Source organism: Oreochromis aureus, linkage group 12, assembly GCF_013358895.1.
Source record: "Oreochromis aureus strain Israel breed Guangdong linkage group 12, ZZ_aureus, whole genome shotgun sequence".
NCBI classification, from domain to species: Eukaryota; Metazoa; Chordata; class Actinopteri; order Cichliformes; family Cichlidae; genus Oreochromis; species Oreochromis aureus.
In genome coordinates this window covers 21,266,916-21,283,665 of record NC_052953.1, presented here as the reverse complement: position 1 = coordinate 21,283,665, position 16,750 = coordinate 21,266,916, and the positions used below count along the sequence as shown (strand labels likewise).

Sequence of the window (16,750 nt, the reverse complement as noted above, 5' to 3'; positions counted from 1 at the left end):
ACACTATATTTTACATGCATTTTTTTTCTATATGTAAACTATGCCTGACATTTATTCTTCTGACTGGATTAATTTATTGATTGTTTAGGTAAACGCTTTAGGCTGAATGGTGTAGGTTTTTCCAGACAGTCGCAAATTGCAATAGCCTCCCAAAGCAGGACACCACAAAAATTTCGCAATTTGATCTAACATCAAGCAGGAGTAAACACATGCACGGGCCCAAATAAGCATTTCCATAACACATGACAAATCCTTAATCTGTATAACGTAAGAATCTTGTTATGCTGATTATGTCGACCGATTGTGTATGATGTACTTTATAGTAGGCCAATTTGACACCATCTCAAAGTGAAAAGTGACAGGCTCCACCGAGATTTGAACTCGGATCGCTGGATTCAAAGTCCAGAGTGCTAACCATTACACCATGGAACCCTTTACTCGCGTACCTGGTATGCACGCACAGGACTTGCGCAAAATCCCCCTTGGCTCACTCTACCTGTGAAAGTTGTGTGTGTGTGTTTTAAGAATGTTCCACTTGTGGCTTTCAAAAGCCAAAATAAGGTTTTATTGTTCAATTAATTTAATTGAACTGATTCAGTAAATCCCTTTTAACTGAGTTCCCTAAATTACGAGCTCCGTGTTTCATTGTGTGTGTGTGTGTGTGTGTGTGTGTGTGTGTGTGTGTGTCTGTACCAGTGCGTGATTTCAGGTATTTGGGAATAAACTGGGCTGTTAGTATGGAGGTTTTGTTAGGCGGTAGTCCAGTGAAATCCAAAAGAAGATTTAAAAAAAGGAACACACGGTTCTTTAAAAATGTTCAGCCGTCTATCCGAAATCACCCCAACTTGCTCCAATAGTCGTAGGAGATGTTCAGCATTTTGCAGTATTTTTAAATGAACGTCTTTTTATTATTGTATCTTTATTTCAGACATATACAGAAAAAAAACAATATATACACAAGTACACATACTTGCATTTACAAATACGAATATATATGTAAATACACACAGGTATGTGCTCAGATAAAAAAAAAGAAGAAGAAGAAAACAAATAAAATAAAACAGAGTCTAAATGACATGAAATGACAATTATTAAGTCTGAAATGGAGTAGGAAGAAGTATAACATACTTATTAATCCCTACCCCATGCTCAACATTCTATTGAATCCCACCATTCATTGTTACCCCTAATTCCCATCATCACTTACCCCACACAATAAACAAGGAGGACATGTATAAACATAGCTACAGTGATAGATATAATTTAGATACAATTTAGCATAGTTATATATACAATGGGTGATCAACTTTATCAGTTTCATATTCTTCCAAAAGTAGTTTTCGAAACATCTTTATCTCTTTATCTTTAAAACTACAGGATCCCAGAGGTAAGCCAGGGATCTGTTTAATAATGCAAACACAGTGCTCTATAGGTTGTTGTGGTGGGAGGCAGTCTTCGATGGAACCCATTAAGGATTTTTTTCTTTGCATCATTAGGAGTAACAGACCCTGGTGAGAGACTCACTTTTATCTGTCTCAAGGCTGTGACCATTAATGGGGAATGCTATTTTCCATCCCTGTCTTCTGTAACAGTCCAGCCAACGTGTAAACAACAGGAGCTGTGTAACTCAATAACAGTCCCCTCCTCTGAACTTAACCATGTAAGCTGAGGCACCTCCTTTTCTTCAGTTTATTTTTCAACTACTTTATTACTTCAAGGTTTGTGGTTTTGGACTACATCATCATTATGATGGCAACTAAATCCTCCCACAGTCCAAAGACAAGCGGGTTAAACTAATAAGTGGCTACTCTGACTTGGCTGTAGGTGTGAATGGCTGTCTGTATGAGTCATCCCACTGATCCCTGGTGACCTGAACATAAAGTAGGTTCACTCGGCTTCCTGCCCTTCCTCTAAAAAGGAAGAGGGAATGAACTGTTTTATATTAGATGATTTCAGGGGCCTTCCAGAAATGGGGTTAGTTTATTGTGAGATATAAAGCAGCACTGCACAAATAATGATCACGATAACATGGGTCATTCAGTTACTTCTGAAAATGAGCTGTCAGTTTAATTGGTGAAATATTTTAAAACGTTAATATTCTGTGCATCTAGCTATTATTTAATTAATTTCGGAAAAAGCTGCATTGTTTTTATTTTCTAAACTACCAGACTGCTCGACAATAAACGTAACAGTTACGTGCCCTACTCAAGCGGAATCTCTAATGTTGCGTTCACGTGCTTTTTGGGATACAGCAATGCAGACTCAGTGTCCTCAAAGCTGGCTTGCATTAGTCAGTAGTCAGCAGTAACATGATGAGTAACTACGAACTGCTGCTAAAGCAACTTTCCATGGGATTACAAACGTTAATGCAAACCGCTCTTCCTATTTACATAAAGTCTTCAATGTTTCATAAATAGACCGCAGTGTAGCTTTCAGCACTCAGTTTTGCCTATTTCCCCGTCTCCAAGTTTATCAATATACTTGAAAGTTCCGACATATCTCGATGCACGTGAAGGCATCATATTTTGCGTCTGTGGTCCTCCTGGGCGAAAGCTGAAGACAACATGGTAATGTGAGTTTGGAGACGATGCTACCCTTTCACACAGACCGGAGAGAGCCCCGTGTAACGCTCATGTGTGCTCTCGGTGTGGCGTATCTGAACGATGTCTGCTTTGGTGTCGTTTTTCATGATTAGAAAGGGGCTCTGGAGCCGAGAGAATAACGGAACCCAGCTGACAGGCGGATCGACCGTTGGACTGGTAAACACTCGGGCGCCTGTTATGTGTCAGAGCCGAGTCTTTAACGGCCGGGAAAGCTAATGGCAGAGGTAACGGCTGCTCGATGCTGCGATAGACGTCCGAGCTGAAAGCAGGTGGGCCAGAGATGGGACATGAAACCGCACTGCTTCAAATTCATCCACTCGAGCGAAGGAGGATAGCCCCCCAGGCGAAATCTCCTCGGAGAGCAAACGGTTTGGTAAACGACGTTACAGCGCTGTGAGGCTCTCCGTTTCACGCCCCACTCCCAAACAGTGCCACCGCAGCATATTCCCGTTTCATCACTTTGCAGAGATGTCCTTCACAATGGAGGATAATTTGGAGTCGGGTTGGGTAGCCGTTCGCCCGAATGCGTTTGAGGAGAAGGAGAAGCATAAATTTGTTTTCATCGTCGCCTGGAATGAGGTGGAGGGCAAATTTGCCATTACGTGTCATAACAGGACGGTGCAGAGGAGAAGCTTTGGTAGGGACCCTCCTGCGGATGTGACTGGTCTGGATGGGGACAAAACAAAATGGCCCGAAAGTCCCGTCAGGGATAAAGCGTCTAGCAAAGGGGCCAGTGAGGCTAAAGCATGCAGCCCTAAAACTAAGTCCCTGTCAAAACATAGTCCTGTCAAAATTCAGACTGCGACTAAACCCGCTACTTCGCGGGTTAGCCCCGACACCGACGCGTTACAATCACTCAGAGAGGACCAGCTGTCTCCATCACTGGACTGCCTGGACCTGGAGGAGCTGGACAGTCTGAGCAGGGAGGACTGCAGTTGGGCCGGACTCTTCTCCTTTCAGGACCTTCGGGCAATCCACCAGCAGCTGTGCTCGGTAAACTCCGTCCTCGAGCCATGCCTGCCGGTGTTTCCGGAGGAGCCGGCCGGGATGTGGACGGTGTTGTTCGGCCCGGCGGAAGTATCCGAAACAGAAATGGACGAGCTGTGCTTCAATTTACAGGTGTACCTGGGTCACGCGCTCGACACCTGCGGTTGGAAGATACTTTCCCAGGTTCTCTTCACGGAAAACGACGACCCGGATGAGTACTACGAAAGCCTGAGCGAACTGAGGCAGTCCGGGTACGAGGAGGCGCTCAGCCGAGCAAATAAACATCTGCAGGAGGTGAGTTTTGAGATCCTCCCACAGCCTGTCTGTGACACATCTAGAAAATGAAGATGCGCTGCACTTATCAGACCCAATTCACTGCTCAGGGTATTTATTTTATTTATTTATAAATTTTAACAACACAAAAACACACAAACTCAGCAAAAAACTACTATTAGATGGGATTCACCTGCAATAAGACTTCAAAAAGAAGTCCAACAGGAGGAGCTCTCCCTTCTACCAGGAGGTTAATGGCACAAAACCCCCCAAAGTGGATGGAGAACTGCTAGAATAATAGTCAGTGTACAGGACACTATCTCCGTGTTTGCTAAGAATAATCATGAACACAGCAAGAAAACTCATGAGGCAAACACTGGCTTATTCTTCAGAGAGGCTATATTGGTCATTTCCATTTGCTATAATAAATCTGTGCTATGTAGGTTAGACCGTTATAGCAGGCACACTTAAAACACACAAAAAACAAGTTCAACAAAAATGGCTGAACTACTGAAACCTGATTTATTTGATTGATTTGTTAAGGTTTTATTTTTCTTTAAATAGTAATACAACTGCAGTGCATAATAACTAAAATAATTAACCCAGAATTAAGTCAAACAAAAAGGCACATTTCATTTTCACCTGTCCGCTGCTGTCACAGGACAGACGTCACAGGAGGAGAGGCGACAAATAGAATCACGTTCCCTTTGAGTAGGAAGCTAGTTTCTGAGGTTAGAAAGAAAGAACAAAGTTCAGTTAAATTCAGTTTTATTTATAGAGTTCTAACTCACAACATTGTTGTTGTGAGTTAGAACTCTATAAATAAAGGCGCTTTATATTGTCACAACAATCAGGCGACCCTCTATGAGCAAGCACTTGGCGCCAGTGGGAAGGAAAAACTCCATCTCACTCATCTAAAACACTAAGGGGACTGAAGTGTGAGAAAACCAGATCACATGAAGTTACAGGAGGTAAAAAAAAAGACAGTGTAACCTCTGCAATACAACAGACACCCAGTCAATGACAGGTAGAGTGCTTCAGTTTTTTCCTTTTCTGCAGAGATAAGGTGGAGTGCCCAATAATGCTGTCTCACCAGTGAGCAAACGTTGGTTTTTAAAAAAAAAAATTCACTGCAATGTGCTGTGTGGAGTACTAAACTCACAGCGTGGCAGCAGTCTGCTGCTTATACAGCTGAGCGAGTCCAGTCCACACACACAGACACACAAACTCAGTCTAAGCACTTATTTTTCTTTTGCAAAGAGCACAGTTGCTAAAAATGAGCTCAACTGTTGCCAATGACAGCACCAAAAGGATTTGTGTCTCTTCCTGGGATCGAACCTGGATTTCTTTTGATTATGAAGCAAATTTGTAAGCCATAAAGTTAACAGTATAACTATAATTCAGGCTAAGAAGGAGCACGTGACCTCATTATATGTTTATGACCTTTAACTCATGTTTGAAATCATGAGCCTGGCTGATTTGTGACCTTGAAAATGAGTTTTATATTTATTTCATGAATGCTAATTAAAGATGTTCTGAAGTAAAAGGAGTTTTATATTTATTTTAATAACATCACTCATTTCAAATTGCATGATTTAATGTTTGATACAGATTCTGACTAACAGTGCAGACACCCTCCAGACACTATTCGTGCTCCGGGCCTGCTCCTCTGACACACTTTAGCAGCAGCTAATGATTGGTTAACAGCTCATAATAGCAATAGGCATTATATTGATGCTCATCAGCTCTCGCATTGTGCTACTAATCAGCAGTGGTAGATTAATGCATCCTTGACTTGTGGAGCCAGACAGTGAAAGAAGGGCCCTGAGGGAAAAGGTGAGAGAGGCCTTTAATGGAAGGGTTTTCAACAGTGTTACTTCTTCATTACGTTACAGTGGAAGTGGTAGATAAACCTTGCTGTGTTACCGGGATTTCTTTGAAATACATGGACTATCTAAAAACTAATTTTAGCGTAACCATTTCTTACGATACACTTATATTCGTTTTGCATATGCAATGAAAAAGGATAGAAGCTTCCTCTTAAAGTTGCCCTGTTTATGATTGCAGTCACAGCGTGATGCATTTCATATCTTTTTTAACTCAGAATTGAAACGACATGCATTTATACTGATGTGCTTATGCGACTATTTTGGCCGAGGCGTTTCCTCTCTGCTCTGCTTTTGGCAGCGAAGAGAGACTGAATAGCGCACACGAGTGAGAGAAACCATGTCGTTCCACCCAGACGGTCCCACACCCACTCCTGCTGTCAGAATAAAAAAGGCAGAAAATCAGACAGAGGAAGTGTTGCCTTACTGCCCTTTTCCTGATCTGAAAACATCAAACAGCCGAGCCATAAGTCTCACACAATGTGCACCAACCAGCCAGAGCTAATTCTCTCTGATTGTTTCAGTAAGTGTTTATCAGTTTGGGATTTCCATTTGCTCGACGGAGGATTCATCCTCGAGGAGCTGCTGATCTTATTCAACTGTTTATCACAGGCTGAGCTCCCTGGACTGCAGTGACAGCACTCTATAGCTCATTCAAAAACAGAAGTTGTTTATTTTGTCAGATATCTCACACATACACACATGCACGCACACACACTGGCCTATCGATCCTCTCACTCCATTTGAGGGGTGAGTTAATGCTTATTTTGGTGTTGCTGGTAGCCTACAGGATTGTTCAGTCTGGCAAAAATGTGCGTGTATCGATCTTATTCCCAGCAGCTGCAATGACTCTGCTCACTTAGCCATAGTCTATGCAGCAAGAGACTACGCTCAGATATACTCCTGTTATTTACAGTTACACAAAGCATCCTTGTAGTCTAGTCATAGTTTTCACTCATAATCTTCTCGGTTTCTACTCCCTTCTATTCTGTTTGGATGCAAATCCCATTCATATCATGTATTTTAAAGCTTTAGATTTTATTTTGCAGATTGAAAAAATATATATTTTATACTAGGCATTTTTATTGCAAATAAAGCTATCCAACAGTCTATAAGTATTCAATATCACATCTCGCTGAAAGATTGAAGTGATACAGTCATTAATGAAATAAATAATTAGGATATCATGTATGTGACTCTGCTTAATCTTTACGTTTTGAGTAGGTTTGCTAAGATATATTGTACTATAGTCCAAAAGTAGATTTAAGGCTTTTTAACTAAATTAAAAGGTCTAAATATTTTATAATTTATTCAGTATAAAACAATTTCCAGGCTCTTCTACGCTTTATTTCTGATTAAATATTCTGGTCTCTTGTGGTGCCCCCTCTGCCTTGCTCTTGTGTAATACCACCTTATTTTAAAAATCATGGAAACACCCCTGATTTGCAGTATGTTTGTAAGCTGATCGATGTGCACTGTTTTTCTTTGTGTTTTAAAAGTTGTTGATGTTAAGAAAAATAACTTCTTGTACGTATAAAATGCAGCTGCTGGAGAAGCACAAGACCATGGACAGTATGGTGGAGTTACTGGAGCTATATGAGGAAGAAGACCAGGCCTACGGAGGTCTGCTGGAGGCCTCCACACAGTTGTACCAGTATCTTCTGCAGCCCTTCAGAGACATGAGGGAACTAGCCATGCTACGCAGACAGCAGATCAAGGTAACAATTTCCCCTTGTCTGGAACCAGAGAGGCATTCTTGATATTTCGTGGGAATTTGTTTGGATTTAGGTTTGGATCTAAATCCTTTAGTGACCCAGTAAATTCTCAAGACCTCTTTGGCATTTTACCAAGCCCTTTCAGTCACGATCCATGACAAGTAGCCTACATAGTATGCATGCAAACACACATTTTACACACAGGGGGTAAATGAACACTGATGACATATAACCAGGAGGAAATAAAAATAAAATGAGACACAAATTGTTGTTGTAGATCATGGGAATTGTGTGGGTTTTTCTGTCCTCTTCTTTAGCTGCTATATTTAAATTATTGCATTTAGTCAGTGACGTGAAAGGATCATAAAACACAACGGACGTGACAGGAAATTCTCATGTCTCCTAAAATAGGGCCTGCTCCATTTGTGTGCAACACTGTGTATGTGTGTGTTTGACGAAGATGTATTATGGTATTACAAATTATCTTGTATTTTCTGATAAGCTCCAACACAGTGGGAGGGGGACGAGACGGATCTAATTGCAAAGGGAAGATGAATGCTGGTGAATGGATAAATGGTGGAAAAGCTTTGTTCAATCATTGCAGTGCTGATGGCACATTTATATTTAGCTCCGTGACTCACACACAGCACATCAATAATAATAAGACCTCAGTGTCTTTTGGATGGATATTAACCTTGCCACTTGATATCCATCTACTAAGAAAAAAACACAGCTTTCCCATCCTTGGATCAAAACCCCTTCCTCTAAGTTTTCCACATTACCTGAAAAACTTCTGGTGGTGTTTGAGTGAAATGCTGTCAGTTGGAATGGATCTCCAATTTCCCGTATTCTCACAGAGACATGAATAAATCATGTTGTGTGGGGTCCTATAGGTGTACACCTATAGGACCTCATGAAGAAACAGAATCACTAGGAAGTATATTTTATGTCTGCAGCACGTACAATACACTGTCCACACTGTTCAGCTGGGATTTGTCACCCTGGCAACCAGGAAAACTGAACCTTAAAGAAGTAACAATCGCTGTACTTTATCTCAAACAATTACCTTTTTCTAACCCTGAGTATTTTTTTGTTGTATAAACCTAATTGAGTCCAGCTTAATAACAAATAATAATCAATATTAAATATTGTGTATATTGAATTAATATTTTTTAGCATTAATAATAGTACAAATGAAATGGAAAAAAAATCTTATGTGTATGAGTCAAACTGTTGTCTCTGCTGTGAGCATAATCACTCCACAACATTCAGTGAATTCAGGAATTTTAGTGAAACTAATTCACAGGAATAAGTGTGGAAAATTTATGTCAAGAAGCACAAATCAATAGAGGTTGTTACTATTCAGAAACGACCACACTGAATGGAAGGATGGATTGTTGAGTAAAGCTTTCCACTTCACGTGTGGCTGCTGTCAGTCACAGTCCTTCAACTAAAGACAGAGTTTTAGCAACTTTAATCCTCTATGTTGTTAGTAGGTCGGCTGTATGGGTATGGTATAGATGCATACATATACTACTCTGATAAGTAGAGCAGAACCTCCCTTTTTGCTTCTCTGGATTTTTTCTGTAGTGCATTTAGTCTGCTCAACAATATGTCAGCAGAAGCGAGGCCAGAAAACAAGAGGGGAGAAAGAGGTTACAAAATATGCAGGTCCCACCGAGATTTGAACTCGGATCGCTGGATTCAGAGTCCAGAGTGCTAACCATTACACCATGGAACCTCCTACCAGAGTGGGGGAGGTAGGAGTGAGTTACACTCAAACTTCCGGGTGTATTTATAGCCTACAGCATCTGCAGCTACTACACAGCAAGACTTTCAGTGACTTAGTTCTTTTAACTTCACAAAATGGTTAGATAAGAGTATAAGTGCTCTTTCTTCCCCTAATGTTCATGCATGTTAGAAAACTGATGATTCAGAACTGGCAGGACTGCTGTTTGTCCACTCTGTGATGGAGTAACATTTAATATCAAAACGCTTAACCAAAGGTTATTTTTTGTGAAGTGAAAAACACTGGAAAGACAACAATCTTAATTAAGAACTTTTTATACGTACCCGACTTAACATATAGATCGAGAGCATTTGAGATCCTCTAGTAAAATATTTCTTTATATCCTGTAACCTTAGCTATATAGTAGCACAAATCAATATGGAAGAATATTTTTTATTAAAAAAGCTTCAGGAAATTGCAGTGGCAAATGATACTGGTGCACCAGGTGATAATCTCTGTAATCTTGTTTGTCTTGTGATTTTGTGTAAAAAAAGGACTCTCCTGTTTTCCACATTAGTGATGGATTGTTTATTCTTTTTTTGGTGTCTAACGATCCTGCAATGTGATAATTAAATGACAAAGTGTGTGATGCTGAAATGATCCAGGCTTTAATTAGTTTTTTAAGTTTGCACTAGTGCATCTCAAAAAATGTGAATGTTGTAAAAGAGTTCAGACTTCTTGTGATTTAATTCTAGAAGATTAACTTTCAGTGAAACATTTCGAGCCCTTTTTTTGATTGAAAATGAAACCAAAATTTATTTAATCTGAAAAGAGGACTTTGGACCAGCGAGCAGAGGTCCAGTTATTGTTTTCTTACACCCACGTAAGATGTTTCTGAGGTTGTCTTGGGTTCAGGAGTACAGCAGTGTGCGAACATCTAGCCTTCAGGACTGAGGCTTATAGTTGATCGTAATTTGGACTGCATTATTGTGGCTATGTATGCTGAACTAGAGTTTTTTTAGTGTTTGAATAGTAATTTACTCAAAATCTATATGAAATATTCTAACAATTTTAGATAGTGGATTTCTGACTTCATCAAAATGAAAACATAAAACCCCTTGAAATATCAACTTTACACGTAATGAATACAGAATATATGAAAGTTTAGCCTTTTCAGTTAAGCTATTAAAAAAACAACTTTATATTGTATTTATGATATTGATAAATACAATATTACATTAATTGATACTGTATTTGTTGATATTAATATTACATGCTTAACTGACATTATGCTATCTTCCATAAACATAACCAAAAAACAGCGGAAACTTTTCAGATTTACTTTTTTTTTTTTTTTATTTGTTTTTCATCATCGCACATGCTTTTGTAATCAAAGGGATCGTGTGAGGCTGACACTACTTTTTGTTATAGATGTCTACTTGCATACATGCTCACTTGACTGTGCACAAAATAATTAAAAAAACTAAAATAAAAGAGAAGATGAAATTTCATGACAGTTGCCAGTGCTTCCATGTGTGGGAGTGAGGCTGCCCCTCCAGGCCTGTTTTTGTGGTGAAAGCACTTAGATGGAGTGTGTGTTTTTAAAACACACACTCCATCTCAAATGAAAAAGAAGCAGTGCTATCTTAAAGGTGTATGTTTTTATGAATGGGCAGCTAACTTGTCATTGAGATTTGGCTCCACTGTGTACACAGGAGCTGCTTCCTAATCTTTTTTTATTATTCTTATTCAATGGATATTCATTTTTTAATATCAAGACACTATATACTGTATCCAAAGGATTATTTTGAGAAGTGTTAATAAGATTAAAAAACTAAACAAACTTACTTTTCTTTAGATTTTATTCATCACAGAAAAATATTAAATGTCACTTTTTAATCTTGCTGATAAGCTGTGTGCATATCCTCTTGTTAGATTTCCATGGAGAATGACTACTTGGGCCCGAGGCGGATTGAAGCTCTAAAAAGGGAAGACTCTGACTGGCAGAAGAAGGCTCAGGAGGCCGTCCTCAACATCCAAGAGTTTACTGTGAAATACTTTGAAATCACTGCCAGAGCCCAGAAAGGTACGGTCTGCCATCACTGACACGTCAAGTCGATAAAGCAGCAGAAGGATGACTTTGAATAATCAAACAGAGAACACGCACGCATAGTAGAGACATTGGCGTGTTATTGACCTGTGTGTGGTTTTGATCCCAGGGCTAATGCGATGTGGTATTAATGAGACACTGCAGACAGCTGTGCTTTAACAGAAACAGGAGGAAACAAGGACGACCTATTGATCAACCAGCTCTGCCAGCAGATTCTGTCAGTGCAGGGTCACTCCACAGTGTGTCCCTCTTATCTCATGTTTTCCTTCACAGCTGACTCATTCTTTTATTATCTGAAATATATCAGATGAAAAATCAAGTAAGTTATTTGCTTGAAGAGACGACTGAAAAGAAAGTAGTTGCAATATCCAAATGTGGCCAATAGATGTCTCCCTCTGTGTTATTGTAAGGATCCTTCGTTTTATGTTAGACTGTAGTCATCACATAGAGGGAAAAGAAATTGCTGTGACGTGCCCACTCACTGTACCAGAGGATGAAACTGAACGCTTCTGTGAGTCACTCTCACGTTTCACTCAGCCACCTGTGCAATGTGTTTTGTTGTCCGTAGGTGTATATGAGCGTATGAAGTTGGATCAGCGTAAGTTTGGTAAGTCTTCGTGGACGGCGGCGGTGGAGCGCATGGAGAGGCTGCGCTACTCAGTTGCAAAGGAAACCCTCCAGCTCCAGAGAGCCAGGGAGATCTGTCTAGAGCAGAGGAAACACACACTTCGAGAAGAGGTGTGGTAACACGCTCACGACCAAATGAAGCTGACAGGCACGCTTACTAAGCACGCTTTGTTTTGTGACCATTTTCTATTTTTTGCATTCATTCCTTCCAGATGCAGAGTCTGTGTAGCAGTGAGGATGCGATGGCCCTCTTAGACCACATGGAGACCCAGTACTATGAGCTCCAGCTTCAGCTCTATGATATCCAGGCTGAGATACTACAGTGTGAAGAGCTGCTCCTCACTGCTCAGTTAGACAGCATCCGTAGACAGATGACAGGTTCTACTGCAGCTACTTTTTGTTTGCAAGATCTTAATTATCCTGTTTTAAAGAGAGTCCTGAAGTAGAATTTCTGCTATCTTAACTGCTGTAAGACTTTCTGAATTCTGGTTGTACATTAATGGTTTATATTTATGTGTATGTGTGCTTTCAGAGCGTCAGGATGAAGTGGTGTACTATGACACCTTTGAAAGTGCGGATGATATAACAGAGGACGATACTGCAGAGAGAGAAGAGCTGCGCAGACTTCAGGTCAGCGCTCGACAGCTGGAGGCAAGGAGGGGGCGCATCACTGCCAAACGCTCCTATCTAAGGAATAAGCGGGTGTGTGTGCTTTACTCGCTTTTATTTTCATTCCTGAAGTGTAGCCTGGACCATGAAGGATATTCAAAATGAAGAAGTGACTGCTAATACTGTGGTTGAGATCCTGTTCAGCTCTTCCTTCCTAGATATTTGGATTTTGTCTCCAACAAATTATGAAGACACATGTATATATAATTACACATATATATAATTATGGTTTGTTCATGACTGTGAGTTTTTATTGATTTTTTAAATTGGTGGTTTTGTGTGTATCGATAGGAAATCTGTGTCTCCAACCACACTCAGAAACAGCAGAGACGCCAAATCCTCCAAAAGGACCCCACATCCCAGGTAGAAGTTGTTTTAGGTTTTTTTGATGATGGTACTTTTTGCTGCTAAAGCATCTTCATCATCTCTCTCCTCCTCTAAACTCATAAATTACCAGCTGAAAAATGAAGAAGAGGAAGATGAGAAAAGGAAGAGCAGCAGAGTAAGCCAGGAGAGGCAGAGAACACTAGACAGATTACGCACTTTCAAACAGGTATGTGCCCCCCTGTTCACTGGAGGTGTCTCAGTATATGTAATTATCTTTTGCTCACCTACACCTTTGTGTCTTTTTCTAGCGGTACCCGGGTCAGGTGATTCTGAAGTCCACTCGGCTACGCGCGGCTCACAGCACAAGAAGAGAGCGAAGAAGCGTGGAAATGAGTAGCTTGAGTGAGAGGGACGAGTGCGCGGACTCTGTTTGTGTGCAGAAGCAGGGCCAGCCGTTGTGTCTGAGTACCAGCGTGCAGACCGACCCCAGCCCCAGCTCCACGCTCACCACTCAGCCCACGACGGCACACACGGCATTGCTTCCACCCCTGCCTGTGCCCAGTCCTGCAGACTCCTCCTGCTCTCCTTGCTCCTTGTCCTCATTGCTGGCGTCCCCTATCTCCCCTCCTCCTCCACCACCCCCTCCACCCCCGCCACCGACAAGGGAGGAGCTGTCGCCCTCTGGGAGCCCGGGGCGGCGGGGGCAGAAGGCTGAGGGGAAGAGTGCATCAGAAGAGCTCGCTCTCTCCCCGCTCGGCCCGTTCATCCCTCGCTTCTTTGACAGCAGCCAACTGGTGAGCGCCCGCAAAAAGCTGAGGAAGACCCCAGAGTTTGACGTCCACAGCAGAAAAGGTACCAGGACTGTTAAGAAGCAAAATATTTGAGTATTCACATTAGCTAGTTACAGCAGCCAATCATAGTCTGTGTTCTTCTCCCCCTGCTCACATGCAGTAAGCTCCCCCATGGACGAGGTGCTCGCCTCCCTGAAGAGAGGCAGCTTCCATCTGAGGAAGGTCGACCAGCGTTCCCTGCCTCCTGCCAAGGGTGACGATGACCCAAACAGCATCCTGGCCCAAATTCGTAAGGGGGTCAAACTTCGTCGTGTTCCCTGCAGAGAGAGAAAAGACCAGGGAGAGTTACCCCCTTCCACCGACCCCCTGACTAGGAGCATCCACGAGGCGCTGCGCCGCATCAAGGAGGCCTCACCAGAGTCCGACTCAGACGACGACGGTTTGGCCGCCCACGACTGGGAAAGCTAGGGTTCAGGGCTGCACCCGTAACACAGATGACTTCAGCCTCTGGCACTGCACACACTGTACTGTACTGTAAACACACACACACACAAACAGTCAAGCACACACAGCCCAGCCACACATGTACCCAGTGACTACGCCAGAGAGTCACAACAATTATCACCGACTCACCAAACGCTCCAAAGGTCTATGGTCAATCTGTTTTCAGTTTCTTTTTCAGACTACATCATCACAATGGTTAGCAATTATGTTTTTACTACTACTGTATGTCACTGTGGTTTTGTTCCCATCATCAGACTGTACTGATTCCATGTTTATTTTTTTATTTATATCAAATGTACTGTTTCGCTGACATACTGCACTGACACTTATTTGTGAAACTGTATATGAAAAGTGCTGGTGAGCTGTGTGACCTCTTCACTCACCCTACAGCATAAAAGATGTGTGTTGCTGGTAATTTGAAGTTTTTGGGAGATTGAACGATGAATAGAAGTTTACACGTTCAAACTGGGATCACTGAATTTAGTGTCCAGATTGTAAATCATTACAGCATCTGATATTTTTCATCAAGCTGCCCCCTCACTATGTTGCCCATCTGGTTTTGGCCCATTCCCATCATGTGGGCATGGGCGTGTCTGACAATATAAGGACCAGTGCTCATCTTTAAATCCTTGCCTCTGTGGCACCAGATTTGCGCCCCTCCCCCTGCTCTTGTCCTCTTCTGGCCCTCACCACCCCCAACTCTCACAGCTTCTCTGAGTGAGCAAATATGTATCGACCCATCTGTTCGACCGCAGCATATGGCTGGGCGGGTGGAAGAAATAGAGAGTGCAGTTTATCATTATTTGTCACATCTAACAGCATCTCTAATCTGAAGCTGGACATCTACGGTTAGAGAGGATTGGACGAGGGGTCATTGAAGTTTGTTTGGTGAGGTGGAGGTCAAGGTTAGTGTCAGTGGTGCTCGTGGGTAGATTCAGTTGGTGATTCCCAAACTTCATATAAGGGATAGTCACGGTGGAAGAGTGAAACTGGTCACGCTTGTTTGAGTGATGGATGGTACGTAGGAGGCTAGATTCCCTCTGCACTGTGGGGAGTCAATGTGGGCCGTGGAGCAGTCGGTTGTGATTGATGCGGTTTCTCCTGCCATCTTCTCCACTTTCTCTCCTCCCCTTTATTGCATTTTTCCAAATTTCTTTCCCTGCACTCGGTGGGCAGGAGAACACAGTAGGAGGCCTGTTACTCACAGTGCTGGAAGTGAAGATATGCACACATGGACTCACACTCTAAATTCACAGCCAACATGTGCAAAATCGTTTCAGTGACAGAAAATGGTGTGAGCACTTTGATGATACATAGTACAAATTCTAAATCACTTTATCTGTACAGGAACAATTATTATGCTTTAACCACTGGGGGAAAATATATATTTAGAAGCTAAGTAAGTTTAAAAGCACTGAACAAACTCGGTCCTGAATTTTTGGAAAGACAGTACAAGAATCTGCATAAACATAGCACAAAGATGTGGATTCACAAGTGTGGCTCTGAGCTTGGAAGAGCTTCAGCATGCACTGTCTTAAACAGCTTTAATGCAAAAATGAATAAATAAATAATAATTATAAAAAATAGTGTGCTTTTTCTCTTAAGCTTGTGTTGGGAGCCATTCACAGATTAATCACAAGGCAGAAAGAACAGGCACGGGTGTATATGTCACAGCTTGAAAGTAGCTCAGTGCTTAAGATGGTTTCTTTTTTTTCCTGGCAGAGCCAGTCTGAGGCACAACAATCTTCCATGGTACCCTCATCATGTAGCATGAAACGGACACTGACCCGACTTTTAGCCTCAGACTAACTCAGACCTTACCCGACTTCACTATAACTGACCAGGACAAAGTTTCTCCAATGTTAGTGCTAAAAGTTATGTTGCTCCTCTTATCTGTGGTCAGCAGTGTGTTTAAAACTTTTGGGAAAGCGGGCTCACACCTGTGAACCGGCTGTTTCTTACCTGACTGACCTGACTGTCACGTGCACTTACCTTTATCTATAAATAACCTCGACACAGCTGTATTTTTGCACTTCATTTCTTACTTTGTGTCCTGTTTTTATTTCCAACGTGTCTCCAGCCAAATCTTTTTTTTCTGATGCAATTGCTTCCTATAAAGACCTGTAATCGACAGGCTGACTATATGATCCTTTGTCTGAATACCTGTCAGTCACTTGAGAAGTGCAATATCAAAATAATGAAATATGAGAAAAGGAACGAAGCCTCTTCATTGGTGACAATGAGTTTAGATTGATTGCCTAAAACAGTGGACTTACTAAACAAACTGTTCCAAGAATACCTGTTTGCCTTTTCCTAGCATTCTCATTTATTCTGATGTTTTGTTTTCTTTTTTAATTTACAATTTTGTCCTTGCATTTGAATAAAACCTTGTGAAGCATATTCTGAGATTGTCTACTGAATATTTTTGATTAAAAAAAAAAACAGAGCCCAAACACTTTGCACACACTGAATGCCGCGGTCACTGTATTTGAATATAAAACATAGCATTTCTTAGTTCACAGAGGTGTG

General features: G+C 41.6%; 1 protein-coding gene and 2 non-coding genes across 5 annotated transcripts; 1 reads left to right on the top strand and 2 right to left on the bottom strand.

Annotated features, from left to right (window-relative positions):
- Positions 1 to 360: 360 nt before the first annotated feature.
- On the bottom strand, positions 361 to 432 carry trnaq-uug. Its single transcript has one exon. It is a non-coding gene; the product is annotated as a tRNA-Gln (tRNA).
- Positions 433 to 2,525: 2,093 nt separating this feature from the next.
- On the top strand, positions 2,526 to 16,627 carry LOC116332451 (junction-mediating and -regulatory protein-like). 3 transcript variants are annotated; one of them, XM_039620874.1, is made up of 11 exons: positions 2,531 to 2,567; positions 2,696 to 3,884; positions 7,294 to 7,467; positions 11,129 to 11,279; positions 11,872 to 12,041; positions 12,143 to 12,308; positions 12,463 to 12,632; positions 12,891 to 12,962; positions 13,057 to 13,152; positions 13,235 to 13,778; positions 13,878 to 16,627. In XM_039620874.1, exons 2-11 carry the CDS (start codon positions 3,072 to 3,074, stop codon positions 14,183 to 14,185), a joined length of 2,664 nt encoding a protein of 887 aa, XP_039476808.1. In that variant the 5' UTR covers positions 2,531 to 2,567; positions 2,696 to 3,071; the 3' UTR covers positions 14,186 to 16,627. The 3 variants fall into 3 exon arrangements, with proteins under 3 accessions (XP_031611271.1, XP_039476808.1, XP_039476807.1); XM_039620873.1 differs by having other exon boundaries at positions 2,555 to 2,572; XM_031755411.2 differs by having other exon boundaries at positions 2,526 to 3,884.
- trnaq-cug lies at positions 9,134 to 9,205 on the bottom strand. Its single transcript has one exon. It is a non-coding gene; the product is annotated as a tRNA-Gln (tRNA).
- Positions 16,628 to 16,750: the final 123 nt, after the last annotated feature.

Coding starts and splice junctions, on each gene's coding strand:
- LOC116332451 (XM_031755411.2), top strand. CDS start 3,072: ATGTCCTTCACAATGGAGGATAATTTGGAGTCGGGTTGGGTAGCCGTT. Junction 12,633..12,890: donor CCTATCTAAGGAATAAGCGG/GTGTGTGTGCTT, acceptor GTGTATCGATAG/GAAATCTGTGTCTCCAACCA. Junction 12,963..13,056: donor AAAAGGACCCCACATCCCAG/GTAGAAGTTGTT, acceptor ATAAATTACCAG/CTGAAAAATGAAGAAGAGGA.